This window comes from Rhinopithecus bieti, unplaced genomic scaffold (assembly GCF_001698545.2).
Source record: "Rhinopithecus bieti isolate Rb0 unplaced genomic scaffold, ASM169854v2 scaffold_5626, whole genome shotgun sequence".
Taxonomy (NCBI): domain Eukaryota; kingdom Metazoa; phylum Chordata; class Mammalia; order Primates; family Cercopithecidae; genus Rhinopithecus; species Rhinopithecus bieti.
Genome location: NW_016805666.1, coordinates 8,323,945 through 8,337,385, shown reverse-complemented (window position 1 = coordinate 8,337,385; position 13,441 = coordinate 8,323,945). Strand labels below are relative to the sequence as shown.

At 54.2% G+C, this 13,441-nt stretch overlaps 1 protein-coding gene across 4 annotated transcripts in view; it reads left to right on the top strand.

Annotated features, from left to right (window-relative positions):
• The first annotated feature begins 1,226 nt into the window (after positions 1–1,226).
• TMEM44 (transmembrane protein 44) overlaps positions 1,227–13,441 on the top strand; it is a 40,788-nt gene continuing 28,573 nt past the window's right edge. For all 4 annotated transcript variants that reach the window (XM_017873475.1, XM_017873474.1, XM_017873476.1 and 1 more), the window contains exons 1-5: positions 1,227–1,716; positions 4,477–4,603; positions 7,065–7,158; positions 9,521–9,687; positions 9,902–9,988. In XM_017873475.1, coding sequence (XP_017728964.1) covers positions 1,580–1,716; positions 4,477–4,603; positions 7,065–7,158; positions 9,521–9,687; positions 9,902–9,988 — 612 coding nt within the window. In that variant the 5' untranslated portion in view covers positions 1,227–1,579. The remainder of the gene's footprint in view (positions 1,717–4,476; positions 4,604–7,064; positions 7,159–9,520; positions 9,688–9,901; positions 9,989–13,441) is intronic.

Sequence of the window (13,441 nt, the reverse complement as noted above, 5' to 3'; positions counted from 1 at the left end):
GAGTGCAGTGGCGCCATCTCAGCTCAGAGCAATCTCCACCTCCCGGGTTCAAGTGATTCTCCTGCCTCAGTCTCCGAGTAGCTGGGATTACAGGCACACGCCACCACGCCCGGCTAACTTTTGTATTTTTAGTAGAGATGAGGTTTCACATGTTGGCCAGGCCAGTCTTAAACTCCTGACCTCAAGTGATCCGCCCACCTCAGCCTCCCAAAGTGCAGGGACTACAGGTGTGAGCCACCGTGCCTGGCCAGAATTGTACATTTTAAAAGGACTATGTTGGCTGGACATGGTGACTCATGCCTGTAATCACTTTAAGAGGCTGAGGCGGGTGGATCATGAGGTCAGGAGTTCAAGACCGGCTTGGCCAACATGATGAAACCCCGTCTCTACTAAAAACACAAAAAGTAGTCAGGTGTGGTGGCACGTGCCTGTAGTCCCAGCTACCTGGGAGGTTGAGGCAGGAGAATTGCTTGAACCTGGGAGGTGGAGGTTGCAATGAGCCAAGACCGGCCATTGCACTCCAGCCTGGGCAACAGAGTGAGACTCTGTCTCAAAAAAAAAAAAAAAGATTATGTTTATGGCATATAAATAATATCTCAATAAAGCTGCAGTTTTGTAGTTTTTTTAAATTATAAAAAGATGATTTTTTCTCAAATCTGCACCTTCTGCAGAAATATTTTTTTCAAGTCATGTTTTGCTTTAAACAAAGTTACTAAGATCAATAAGGAGATTTTAAAATTACAATGATCGTTTGCTCTCAAGAAAAACAGCCTTGTGTGCTTGAACTGTGAGGCGTGTGGCTGGACAGGAGGCGGCCCGTTCCAGAGATAACAAGCTCCTTGGCTGCCAGGGCTGTGGGTTAGGATGCCATCCAGAAGCCGGGCCTGGGCGACTGCCTGGGGGCGGAGGGTGGTACTGACAGCTTCAGAAAGGAGAGTGAGACGCAGATGTGGGGGTATTGGTTCTCCCGCACGTTTGTTTCCTCCTTCCTGGACTTGCACCCCGCCTCCCCTTTTTACTGCGCCCTGTCCGGGATCAGGACCAGGCCCCCTTCACCTTGGGATCCCAGCACCCATGGGCTTCAGCAGCGCACCTAATTGCTGATGGCTCAGGAAATGTGCGGAATATGCAGGAAGGGACGCCGTGCCTTACCGCGACCGGCAGAGACTCGGCCCTCCCCGAGCCCAGCCGCCCGCCCCGCTCCGGCCAGGATGTTGGAGGTGGGTGACCGCGAAGAGTCGGCGGCGAGCGGGCGCCGCCGGGGGCCCGGGGCGGGGCCGCAGTCTTTGTGCCCAGGCAGCTCCCGGCTCCCGCCGCTGGGGGGCGGCCTCCGCCCCGCCGACCCCCGACAATAGCGCAGGGGTGGGGAGCGCGCGGGTCCCGGAAACTTTTCTCCGGCGCCTTTCGCCGCCGCCGGCCCGCCCGCGCCCGGGAGCGGCGCCTTTCCTGGCCGCGGGTCGGTGCGCTCGGCCGAGCCGCCGTGGCGGAACGGAACCCAGAGAAGGCGGCGCTCGGGGCTGCCCGCGGCGAGGGAGGCTGCGCCCAGTCACCGGCCCCGCGGAGAGCGCCCAGCCGCGCCATGGGGGAGGCGCCCAGCCCCGCGCCCGCGCTCTGGGACTGGGACTACCTGGACCGCTGCTTCGCCCGCCACCGCGTCTGCATCTCCTTCGGCCTGTGGATCTGCGCCTCCTCCTGCTGGATCGCCGCCCACTCGCTGTAATGAGCCGGGGGTCGGGGGGCTGTCGGGAGGGGAAACTGGCGCCACGCCCCTGCTGCTCCCTCTCGGAAACCTAGAGGGGCCGCGGAAAGGGGATGAAGGAGATGGCGGAGTCATAGGATCCAATGGAACATTGCTGTGTAGACTGAAGTGGGATCCTTCTTTCCAGATCCCACGCGCAGGGAAGCTGGGCTGAAAGCCAAAGGGAGGAGGCTGGGTAGTGCAGCGGATGGGGCCCCAAGGATACCGCGAGCATGAGTGCCGTTGTCAGCCCTTCCCCATTGACTCGCGGTGTGACCTGGGCAAGCTCCAGAACCTCTCTGGGCCTCCTATGACTGGTGATAATAGGATGATGGGAGGATTCAATGAATCAGTACCGTTAAAGCACTTAGTAAATGCTCATTAAACATCATTTGTATTGCTCCAGCTAGGCCACCAACTCTTAAGGGACCTTGGCAAGTCCCTTGATGTTTCTGGCCTCAGTTTACCCAAAGTCCTCTTAGGCGGGAACGGGCGTGATGATGATCCAGCTGGCCTGTCTTTGCCCTGGCCTGTCCAGCACCTGGACTGGTTTGTCCAGATGCCCACGTTAGCCTAAGTTCTAAGAGTGAATCTCCAGGTCCTCAGCCGCTCTGTCCTAGGCATGGAAATCCACTAGCAGTGCCCAGGATGGTGCCGCCCAAGCATTCCCTGGCAGGGGAGAAAGGACCAGCACCCCTGGGAGAGGTTAGAACTGTCTCCCCGTAGGCGCTCAGTGGATATTCTCGTAAGGCATTTGGTCGTATTGCAGAGACTCTGCAGCCCCACTACCCAGTGACTAGAATACAAATACAAAGACGTCTAGAACATTGACTATGGATCCAGTGGTGCATTCATTAACTTTCAATGCCTGCCTCAGAATATCAGCACCAGGAGGTAGGTACTGTTACCCCCACTTTCAGTAGGGAACCCTGAGGTTCTGAGAGGTTAAATAACTTGTCTGAGCGAAAAGAAAGAACCAAAACCCCAGATCCCACTGGAAAGGGGCAGGCTGGTAAAAGAGATTAAACTGGCCAGATCAGAGGCTGGAAACTAACAAGGCACTGGACACGCATTATCCATTTGTTCCTCACAGCTGTCCTCAGACCAGCACTGTTAGGCACTTTGCCAACCTTGTGGGGCTTAAGAGCGAGCCTCTGCTTCTCACCCTGCCTGGGATCTGGACATACCCATTTGTTTTCAGGGCCTTGCCATCCCTGAATCTCCCCCCTCCAGTTTCTCTTTGGAGAATGTGTGTTCGGAGTGGTGTGTGGGCTGGGTTAAGGTCAGCTGGAACCCTAGCCCCAAGAGCCTGGGAAGTGGCTGAGAACAGGGTGCGGAGCAAAGGCCCTGCGTGTGAAGCCAGAAAACCACCATTAACTCACCTTCTCACCAGACACCTCAGTTTTGTCCTCTCAGATGGAAGGGTTGATATAAATTATTTCTAATTTGGGTCCGCCTCTGGGAGTCTCCAACTTAAGAATCTTCACTCCTTGGTCATGAATTGGTTTTAGGAGCCCAGGGCCCAGATTAAAGTTGGTGTTGCCACTGTGAGCTTCAGGCTTGGGCCAGCAGGTCAGGAAATGTTTAGAAAGCAGGCTTCTGTCCTCATCCACCATTCCCAAGGACAGGCGCTCAGAATCCACCAAATAGTTCTAAGGATGTGGAACGAGTACCATCCTCCGGTGAACCGCAGTGAAGCCGGAGCTGCTGCCCTGCCTCAGTGTCTCCAGCGAAATGTAGCAAGGAGGCATGTACGACAACATGTTTCAGAGGCCCTACCAGTGACGCTGATAGAAACGGCCAGCCCCTTCCTGCCCTTCTGTGCATCTTCTCCGTGGATATGGACTGGGGAGGGACTGTAAGGGGAGAAGCGACAGTGGGGGCACTGAGGGAGGGACAGCCCAAAGTGCCAAAAGGACTCTCTGTGTAAAGAACATGGACACAGGCCAGCAGAAGCCAGCCTGCCCCACTTCACAGATGGTTTAGAAGAATTTCACTTTAATTTATTTCAGAGAAACAAGTTGTCTTTTTAATTAGGCAATTAACTCTGCTCTGCAGTTGTCTGCAGTGGTTGGGTTACTTTTTTTTTTTTTTTTTGAGACGGAGCCTCGCTTTGTCGCCCAGGCTGGAGTACAGTGGCACCATCTCGGCTCACTGCAAGCTCTGCCTCCTGGGTTCAAGCAATTCTCCTGCCTCAGCCTCCCAAGTAGCTGGGATTATAGGCTCTCACCACCACGCCTGGCTAATTTTTGTATTTTTAGTAGAGACAGGGTTTCACCATGTTGGCCAGGATGGTCTAGAACTCCTGACCTCAGATGATCCTCCCGCCTCGGCCTCCCAGAGTGCAGGCGTGAGCCACCGTACCCAGCCTGAGTTACTTTTATAACCCTCCTGTTTCCTTTTCAAAAAATAAAACACGGTGGCTACTGTTTCAGTGCTAAGTGGGGGCCATCAAATGGCGCCGCCCTGATTTGGAGTTGGAAAGTAATTCCTTTTCATTCAAAGAGGCGGTGTCTTCACATCTCATGAGGTCTAGCTCCTGCCGTGGGTGTCTGGACAGGCGGTTCTGGAGTCTTCTGAATGTTTCCCATCTGTTAACTGGGTTCAAAAACACCTCCTAACTACCCCGGGGAGAAAGCACTGCCTGAGGGTGCAGGGTCACAGTTCCCTTTGCAGATACACGAGTGTGGGTCCAAACTCACGGTTCCTGTGTTCTGTTCACACCCCTGTCACCCCAGGCTTCTCTATCTGAGATGTGCAAAGAAATCCAGACAGGACCAGTCGGCGCTGTGTGCTGCGTGCTGCCTCCTGACCAGTCTGTGTGACACTGTCGGGGCTGTTCTCGCCAGACAGCTCACAATCCAGGTATGTGGGGCCGACAGCTGACAGTGGCTTGGGCCAGCACTAAGAGAGGCCTGGCCTTTCTCTCTGCTGCAGAAGGTGGCTTCTGTCTTGTTGCTTCAACATGTATAGCATAGTGTCACCTCAGAACCTTGCTGTTCTTCCTGCCCCCTCAGAGGCTCTTGTTCCCGATATCCACTTGGCTCCCTGCTTAGTCCTTCAAGTCTTTGCTCGAAAGTCACTTCGCATAGCCGGGAGCGGTGGCTCACACTGTAATCCCAGCACTTTGGGAGACTGAGGTGGGCGAATCACTTGAGGTCAGGAGTTTGAGACCAGCCTGGCCAACATGGTGAAACCCTATCTCTACTAAAAATACAAAAATTAGCCAGATGTGGTGCACACCTATAATCCCAGCTACTTGGGAGGCTGAGGCAGGGAGAATCACTTGAACCTGGGAGGCGGAGGTTGCAGTGAGCCGAGATCACCCCACTGCACTATGGCCTGGGCGACAGAGCGAGACTCTGTCTTGAAAAACAAACAAGCAAAAAAAATGTCACCTTCTCAATAAGACCTCCCCTGCTTATAATGGTGACCCACCTCTTTCACCAGTGTTCTGGATTCCCTTATTCTAATCTGTTTTTTTTTCTATAGCTTAATCCCTAATACACCATATACTTTACCTGTGTGTATTCCTTTTTTTTTTGAGACAGAGTCTTGCTCTGTCACCCAGGCTGGAATGCAGTGGTGTGGTCTTGGCTCACTGTAGCCTCCATCTCCTGGGTTCAAGCAATTCTCCTGCCTCAGCCTCCCGAGTAACTGGGATTACAGGCGCCCACCACCACACCAGCTAATTTTTTGTATTTTTAATAGAGACGGGGTTTCACCATGTTGCCCAGGTTGGTCTCAAACTCCTGGGCTCAGGAATCTGCCTGCCTTGGACTCCCAACGTGCTAGGATTACAGGCCTGAGCCACCACGCCTGACCTGTTAATTACTTCTTGTATATGAACTCCCATTAGAATGTCAGCTCTACAAGGGCGAGGATTTGTTCACTGCTGTATCCCCATCACTTAAAACAGCACCTGGCACCTAGTAGGTGCCCAATAAATAGTAATTTATAGCTTTAACCCAGCCCCAGCTTATGTAGGGGTGGCTGAGTCCTTTCCTAGGTAGTGGTGTAGGCTTTGGGGCAAGTGAGAAGTAGTTTCAAGTTCCCTAAAAGCCCAGGCCCTCAACAAGCCTGTGCAGAAGGCTCCTATCCCAAAACACCTTTCCCCCAGAAAACCTGTTGTGCCCCCCTGTGGAGGCACCTCATGGGATTGGTCTTGGCCTTATGCCCATCCAGGTAGAAATGAAGGAAAGCAGCTCAGTGGGCAGAGCACAGATTTGGAGCATTCTAGACCCTGCTTCGAGCAGTGTTGTCTCAAAAGCAAATCACCTTTCATTTTCGATGCCCATTCTCATTAGCTAATAGAATACAATAGGGCCAGCTGGGCGCAGTGGCTCACACCTGCAATCCCAGCGCTTTGGGAGGGTGAGGCGGGCAGATCGCCTGAGGTCAGGAGACCAGCCTGACCAACATGGAGAAACCTAGCTGGGCATGGTGGCGCACGCCTGTAATCCCATCTACTCAGTAGGCTGAGGCAGGAGAATCGTTTGAACCCGGGAGGCAGAGGTTGCAGTAAGCCGAGATCATGCCACTGCACTCCAGCCTGGACAACAGCAAGACTTCATCTCAGAAAAAAAAAAAAAAAAAGAATACGATAAGTCCCAGCTCAAGTCCAATAATAATATTCATTAAAAACTTAACTACATACTTGGCAGTACAGACCTTTTGGTATTGACTCCTGGAATACCAGCATCCTATGACGTGAGTGTCCTCATTATTTCTGTTCTACAGACGTGGAGACTGAAGCATAGAGAGGTTAAGGGTCACCCATCTAGTAAGTAGCAGTGCCAAGATTCCGAGACTCAAACACCACAATGCAAGTTCTTCACCGCCGACTCTACTGTCAGAGTAGCTGGTGCCTTTAGAAGTCGTTTGCTTTCCCCAGACACTGGTCTAAACACTGCCCATGTACTGTCTCAAGTCCTGACAGTCTTTGACGGAGGCACTGTTAGTGTGCTTGTTTTGCAGATGAGGAAACTGAGGGCCAGAGAAGCTCAGTGGGCCAAAGGTACACAGCAGAGACTGCCTCATGCAGTGGGACGTGTGTGGAATAGAGCTGGGGGGCTGGGCTCTTATCCCAACCCTGCTGGTGGGCATCTGCCTACCTTGGGTTCAGTCATATAAACACCTCATCTCCTCATCAGCCAAGTGGAGATGATAGTGGACTTTTCTGGGGTTGGCGGGAGGTGTCCCTGGAGGAACACACGTGGAGACACCGCATCAGTGTAACCCATGTGATACAGGGTCCCGGATGACAGACGCTGTAAGGGCTGAGAAAAGATGCTTGAATGCCAAGACTGTTCCCGTTTGCTCCCAGGTTTTCACTGGTGCCTACCTAGCAGCTGTTGACTTAGTGAACTTTATGTTCATTCTCTTCCCAGTCTGTGGATCCAAATTCAAGTCTAATTCAGGTGAGTGTGTGGCTGTCTTTTCCTGTCTTTATTCACCCATTCATGCATCAGCATGCCGAATGCCTATCCCTTATCACTCCCTGAGTGGGTCCCAGCCAGGCACAAACAAAGGAGAAGGGCCAGATGTGGTGGCTCATGCCTGTAATCCCAGCACTGTGGGAGGCTGAGGCGGGCAGATCGCGAGGTCAGGAGATCGAGACCATCCTGGCCAACATGGTAAAACCCCGTCTCTACTAAAAATAGAAAAATTAGCCAGGCGTGATGGCAGGCGCCTGTAGTCCCAGCTACTTGGGAACCTGAGGCAAGAGAATCGCTTGAACCCGGGAGGCAGAGGTTGCAGTGAGCTGAGATCGCACCACTGCACTCCAGCCGGGGTGACAGAGCGAGACTCCGTCTCAAAAGAAAAGCAAAAATAACACTCCCCCAAAAAAAGAAGGAGAGGGTCCTTCTTTTAGGCTGCCAGCTACTTTTTAAAATGTTTGTAGAGATAGGGTCTTGCTATGTCGCCCAGGCTGGCCTCAAACTTTTGGCCTCAAGCAATCTTCCCAACTCAGCCTCCCAAAGTGCTGGGATTACAGGCATGAGCCACGGCACCACGTGGTTCATCCCTCTTTTTTTTTTTTTTTTTTTTTTTGAGATGGAGTTTTGCTCTTGTCGCCCTGCGTTAGGGCTGCCAGCTTGGGGGTATGTGCACACTGTGGGCAGCCAGAGGGAGGGAAGGGCTGCCAGTGTCAAGCACGTGGCACTAGAGCTGGGGCCACAGGCAGGGCACTCCAGGCACACAGCGGCATGAGCAAAGGCTAGGAGGAGGCGTGGAGCAGGGCTTGGGCATGAATAGGGATAGCTTAGCCTGCAGGTTTGGGGTGGTCAGGCGAAGCTTCACAGCTACTGGAAGTGGGTGGCAGGAATGGGCACGGGCCACCACAGGCACGGCAGGGGTTGGAAATGGCTGGGCCAGGGTGAGTGGCCCCAGGTATCTGTGGCTGGGGCTTCTTGAGAAGGGTCAGCCATGACCTTGGGCCCTTGTTCAAAAAGGGGATGAGGGACTGGGTGTGGTGGCTCACCCCTGTAATCCCAGTGCTTTGAGAAGCCAAGACAGGCAGATCATTTTGAGGTCAGGAGTTCAAGACCAGCCCGGCCAACATGATGAAACCCTGTCCCGACTAAAAAAATACAAAAATTAGCTGGACGTGGTGGCATGCACCTGTGATCCCAGCTACTTGGGAGGCTGAGGCAGGAGAATCGTGTAAACCCGGGAACTGGAGGTTGCAGATTGCACCACTGCACTCCAACGTGGGCAACAAGAGCAAAACTCCGTCTCAAAAAAAAAAAGAGGGGATGAACCATGTGGTGCCGTGGCTCACACCTGTAATCCCAGCACTTTGGGAGGCTGAGTTGGGAAGACTGCTTGAGGCCAAAAGTTTGAGGCCAGCCTGGGCGACATAGCAAGATGCTATCTCTACAAACATTTTAAAAAGCAGCTGGGTGTGATGGTACATTGCCTGTGGTCCCAGCTCCTTGGGAAGCTGAGGTGGGAGGATCACTTGAGTCCAGGAGGTGGAGGCTGCAGTGCGTGGTGATTGCGCCACTGCACTCCGGCCTGGGTGACAGAGCGAGACCCTGTCTCGAAAATAAATCAGTAAATCCAAGGGGGCTGCGTCAGTGTGTAGTGTAGCGCGCCCTCAGCGGCTCAGTGCTCCCCAGAAGAGAAACGCTCTTTTTAGAGTTTCTCAGGAGAGAGCTGGGCAGTGGCTTCCACCTGGAATCCCAGCCACTCATGAGGCCAACGTGGGAGATCGCTTGAGCCCAGGAGTTCAAGTCCAGCCTGGGCAAAGACCTCATCTCTAAAAGAAAAAATAAACAGAATTGCTCAGAGGAGTGCCTATCTTACGCTTCAAGGACAAAGACACCGCTCATTGCTGTTTGCCCTGCGCACAGTTCCCACTGGTGCCGTCACTGATTCACTGGTCGATGCTTTTACCACGCTTATACCAGTTCTGATCTGTGGAGACTGGAGAAACCACCAGGGGATGGTGCCTTATGCTTAGGAGCTCTAGTCCAGAAGAGGCACTGCTGTCTACATGCAGATGCATATGAGAGAAGATAATGTCATCTCTGCCTAAGGAAGGAGAACAGCACGTTATGGGGGCGGGGTGTGCAATCAATTGGTGGTGGAGAGGAAGGGCTCCTTGAAGAGGTGGCACAACTACAGAGCCCTGGAGGGTGGGGAGGAGCTGGCCTGCAGAATAACTTGGGAACTCGTTTTGGCATCGTGTGGGGAGCTGACACCAGTTCTTCCCACGCAGCTATCTGACAAGGTCTAGGTTCCAGGAGCCCTGTGGGATTTTGGTGTCTATTGCAGATTGGGAAGCCCGAGAGAGGAAGAGGAGGCGGCAGCTCAGGGCCAGTGTGTTTGCCCTGGCCCTGCCGCTGAGCCTGGGCCCATGCTGGGCTCTCTGGGTTGCTGTCCCAAAGGCTTCAGCCACCATCCGGGGGCCACAGCGGAGGCTGCTGGCGAGCCTGCTGCAGGTGAGGCTGGGCCGCCCTGGGGAGGACTCCGGGTACTGCATGTCCTGCCAAATGCCTGGGGTGGGATGAGGCGGGGGCTAGGGGACTGGGGTTAAGCCTTCCTTTGTTGGAAGAAACCTCTGAAAGCAGAAAAGGAATCCTGAGCTTTGTCTGCTTCTTGGGGCACATGGCCAGTCTCTGCAGAGTGCTAATGGTGGATCACCTGTTCTTGCAGGAAAACACTGAGATCCTCGGCTACCTGCTGGGTAGCATGGCCGCCTTTGGCTCCTGGGCTTCTCGGATCCCCCCTCTCTCCAGAATTGTGAGGCTGGGGTGGGGCTGGGACTGTGGGTCACATGGCAGGTCTCAGGGCACCTGGGAGCGTCCTGAGAGGGTCACGGGACGGGAGTGTGGTGTCACCGTGGGTGCATGCACGCGGACTCAGCTTTTTCTGAAGAGCGTTAGTGTGTATGGCAGCAAGGAGGGGATGTGTGTGGAGAGGGGCAGTCAGCCCAGGGCGTCCTGAGGACGGCGGGAGCCTCTCGGGGAAAGTCCTTGTGTTCTTTCCCATTTCCTGTAGCAAATGAAAAGCAGGCTGTGAGGAAACAGCCCCCGAGGCTGGCTAAACCCACGAGAGAATGAGATTTGAGAGACTCCAGGCAGTCAGGTAGGAGGTTCTGTGTAGATCAAGAGTGTCTTAGGCCAGGCGCAGTGGCTCACGCCTGTAATCCCAGCACTTTGGGAGGCCGAGGCGGGTGGATCACTTGAGGTCAGGAGTTTGAGACCAGCCTGACCAACACGGTAAAACCCTGTCTCGACTAAAATACAAAAATTAGCCAGGCATGGTGGTGCATGCTTGTAATCCCAGCTACTCTGGAGGCTGAGGCAGGAGAATCACTTGAACCCAGGAGGCAGAGGTTGCAGTGAGCCGAGATCATGCCATTGCACTCCAGCCTGGGCAACAAGAGCAAAACTCCATCTCAAAAAAAAAGAGTGTCTTATTGGCAGGCATTCTCCAGGCATCCACATTGAGGGAGGCCCTGTGTCAGCCAGTCCTGTGGGGGATAAGGTGTGCCCAGGGGCGAGCGCTTGCCCTCCAGGAGCTCACAGTCTCATGGAAGACACAGGAACTTGAAACAGCATCTCCTAACGCTTCGAGAAAGATAGAAACAAATGTTTGGGGTGTCAGAGAGAGAGAGAGGGCTCCTACGTTCTTCCAATGAGCAAGGGCGAAAACTGTTTACACTGCCAGCCTGTGGGGTGGGGGGAGACGTCATGTTGCCTCAGGAGGGAACGTGAATTTGAGGACACAGGCTAGGGAAAGGCCATCGGCAGAGGAGAGCACACAGGAAAAGCCCCCATGCGTGAAAGCGCCTGAGAAACTGCGAGACACTGTGGACGTGTGACGGCTGCTCTGCCAAGTTTTCTCTGCAGACGACTCTGAGACAGCTGTTCCTGTCTCACTGACGGAACAGTGGGTAAACCCAGCACCATGACATGTCATAGGCCCATTTAGTCTAAAAAGAATCGGCTGAGTGCAGTGGCTCATGCCTGTAATCCCAGCACTTTGAGAGGCCGAGGTGGGTGGATCACTTGAGGTCAGGAATTCAAGACCAGCCTGACCAGCATGGTGAAACCCCGTCTCTATTAAAAGTACAAAAATTAGCCAGGCGTGGTGGCGGGTGCGTGTAATCCCAGCTACTCTGGAGGCTGAGGCAGGGAGAATCACTTGAACCCAGGAGGTGGAGGTTGCAGTGAGCCGAGATCGCGCCATTGCACTCTAGCCTAGGTGACTGAGCAATACTCCATCTCAAAAAAAAAAAAAAAATTACTTGCCCAAGAGTGTCTTGGTTGAATAGCAGCTCCAGGGATACAGCATTCAGCACTGGAGGGTAGTTCGTGGTGGTTGGTGAAGTCAGTGAAGCTGCTTTCTGTGCTGTGACTGCCAGAAGCCTCGCGGGGCCTGGGCCTCATCAGCGGGTGTCCTGTCTTTAGATTAATGGAGGGGAGAGTGGCGAGCACTGGGCTCAGCTCAACAGCCCACCGGGGTGGCTCTCCAGGGTAGTGCCAGAGCTGAGAGACCAGGTTGCATGAAGGCCTTTGAAGAAGCTGGCACTGTGCCCTGACCGCTGGTAGTAGCTCCTTAGGGCTGTCATAACAAAGTGCCACTAACTTTCAAAAACAGAAATTTATTGTCTCAGTGCCAGAGGTCAGAAGTCTGAGATCAAGGTGCCGGCAGGGCCATGCTCCTTCTGCAGGCGCTAGGGAAGGATCTGTTCCAGGCCTCAATCCTCTCCCAGGTTTGGGTAGCTCCTTGGGTTCAAGTGATTCTTCTGCCTCAGCTTCCCGCGTAGCTGGGACTACAGGAGTGCACCACCACGCCCAGCTAATTTTTGTATTTTTAGTAGAGACTGGGTTTCTCCATGTTGGCCAGGCTGGTCTCAAACTCCCGACCTCAGGTGGTCCACCTGCCTCGGCCTCCCAAGTGCTGGGATTACAGGTGGGAGCCACCACGCCCGGCCCCTTCCTGTTGAGTAAAAGGAAGAACTTCAGGGTAAGACACTGCACAGTGCCTGGCATCTGGAGAGCCGCCAGCATTACCCCTGCCTTAGGAGGTGTCAGCTCCCCATCACTACAAGGTATTGAAGCCTGAGGGCCCCAGGCAGGACAAGAGAGTGAAATTGCACTAGGGACTCCGGAAAGGAAACATGCTGTATTTCTAGGTAAGGAGCTGCTGCCGCCTCTCAGTGACTCTGGTTCCAGGAAGAAGAGCCCAGAGCTAGGGTACCCTTCGTAGGGAGAAACCCAGCAGGGTTTGGGGTGTTCTGGGAAGCCAGGTCAGCATGGCTTCAGACCCTGGCTCTCCCAGAAGCTGCTCCTAATTTGGCCATGGTGAGGTTGCCAAGGAGAAAATGGCTAGGTCACTTTGGTGGCAACGTTCCCATTGCTCCAGGAGTGAGTCCTTGAGTGGGCCAAGGGGTATGAAATACCCACAGATGAGTGAAGCGTTGTGCTGACACCAGGAGTCCTGGCAGCTGCAGAGACCATCTGAGGCCTGTCCTGCCTCCAGCCCTTACGTGGATGTGCCAGGCAGCCCAGGCTGGGGCGTGCCTCCGGCCTCTGTCCTGTCTGTAGGCAAGGCCTGCCTAGGCTGGAGAGGGACTGCCACGTCTCGTCCAGTCACAATCCAGTTCCGTTCTTCAAGCAGTGGTTAAGCACCTACTGTATGTCTGGCACTGCAGGTAAATAGAGCTCTCCATTTTTCTCAGGGTCGACCCCAGGACTGACCCTGGGAAAAGACTGCTTTGGAGGACAGTGGTCACTGTCACTGGCTTAGCACAGGAATGAGGGCAGAGGGCTCCCCAGCGCGGTTCATCCTGAGCAGCAGCGAGAGCAAGGCCCAGCCCCACTCTGCCCGCCACCTCCCCCTGGCCGTCACTGTCCTCTCTAACATGGTGGTGGGTGCTTAGGTCGGGGGTGGGGGCGCCAAGCACCTCTAGCCATAGCAGTGCTGCTTCCTGTGTGAGGTAGAAAGGGCCGAAGGGAAAGGGTGTCGTCTCCACCCTCAGCCTCTGGGCGCAGTGGGCCAGGGCTCACCCTCCCAGCTGCTGCTCCCTGGCGAAGCATGCACTGTGCTCTCTCCCCTACGCAGTCTTTTGGGGGCGGGCCAGACACAGGGGGGCCTGGGGACAAACGAGGGGACGCAGATTATTTTTAAGAGTTAAATTTAAAGTGGGGCAAAATTGGCCAAAATGTGCTTTTCTCTGGAATTTTC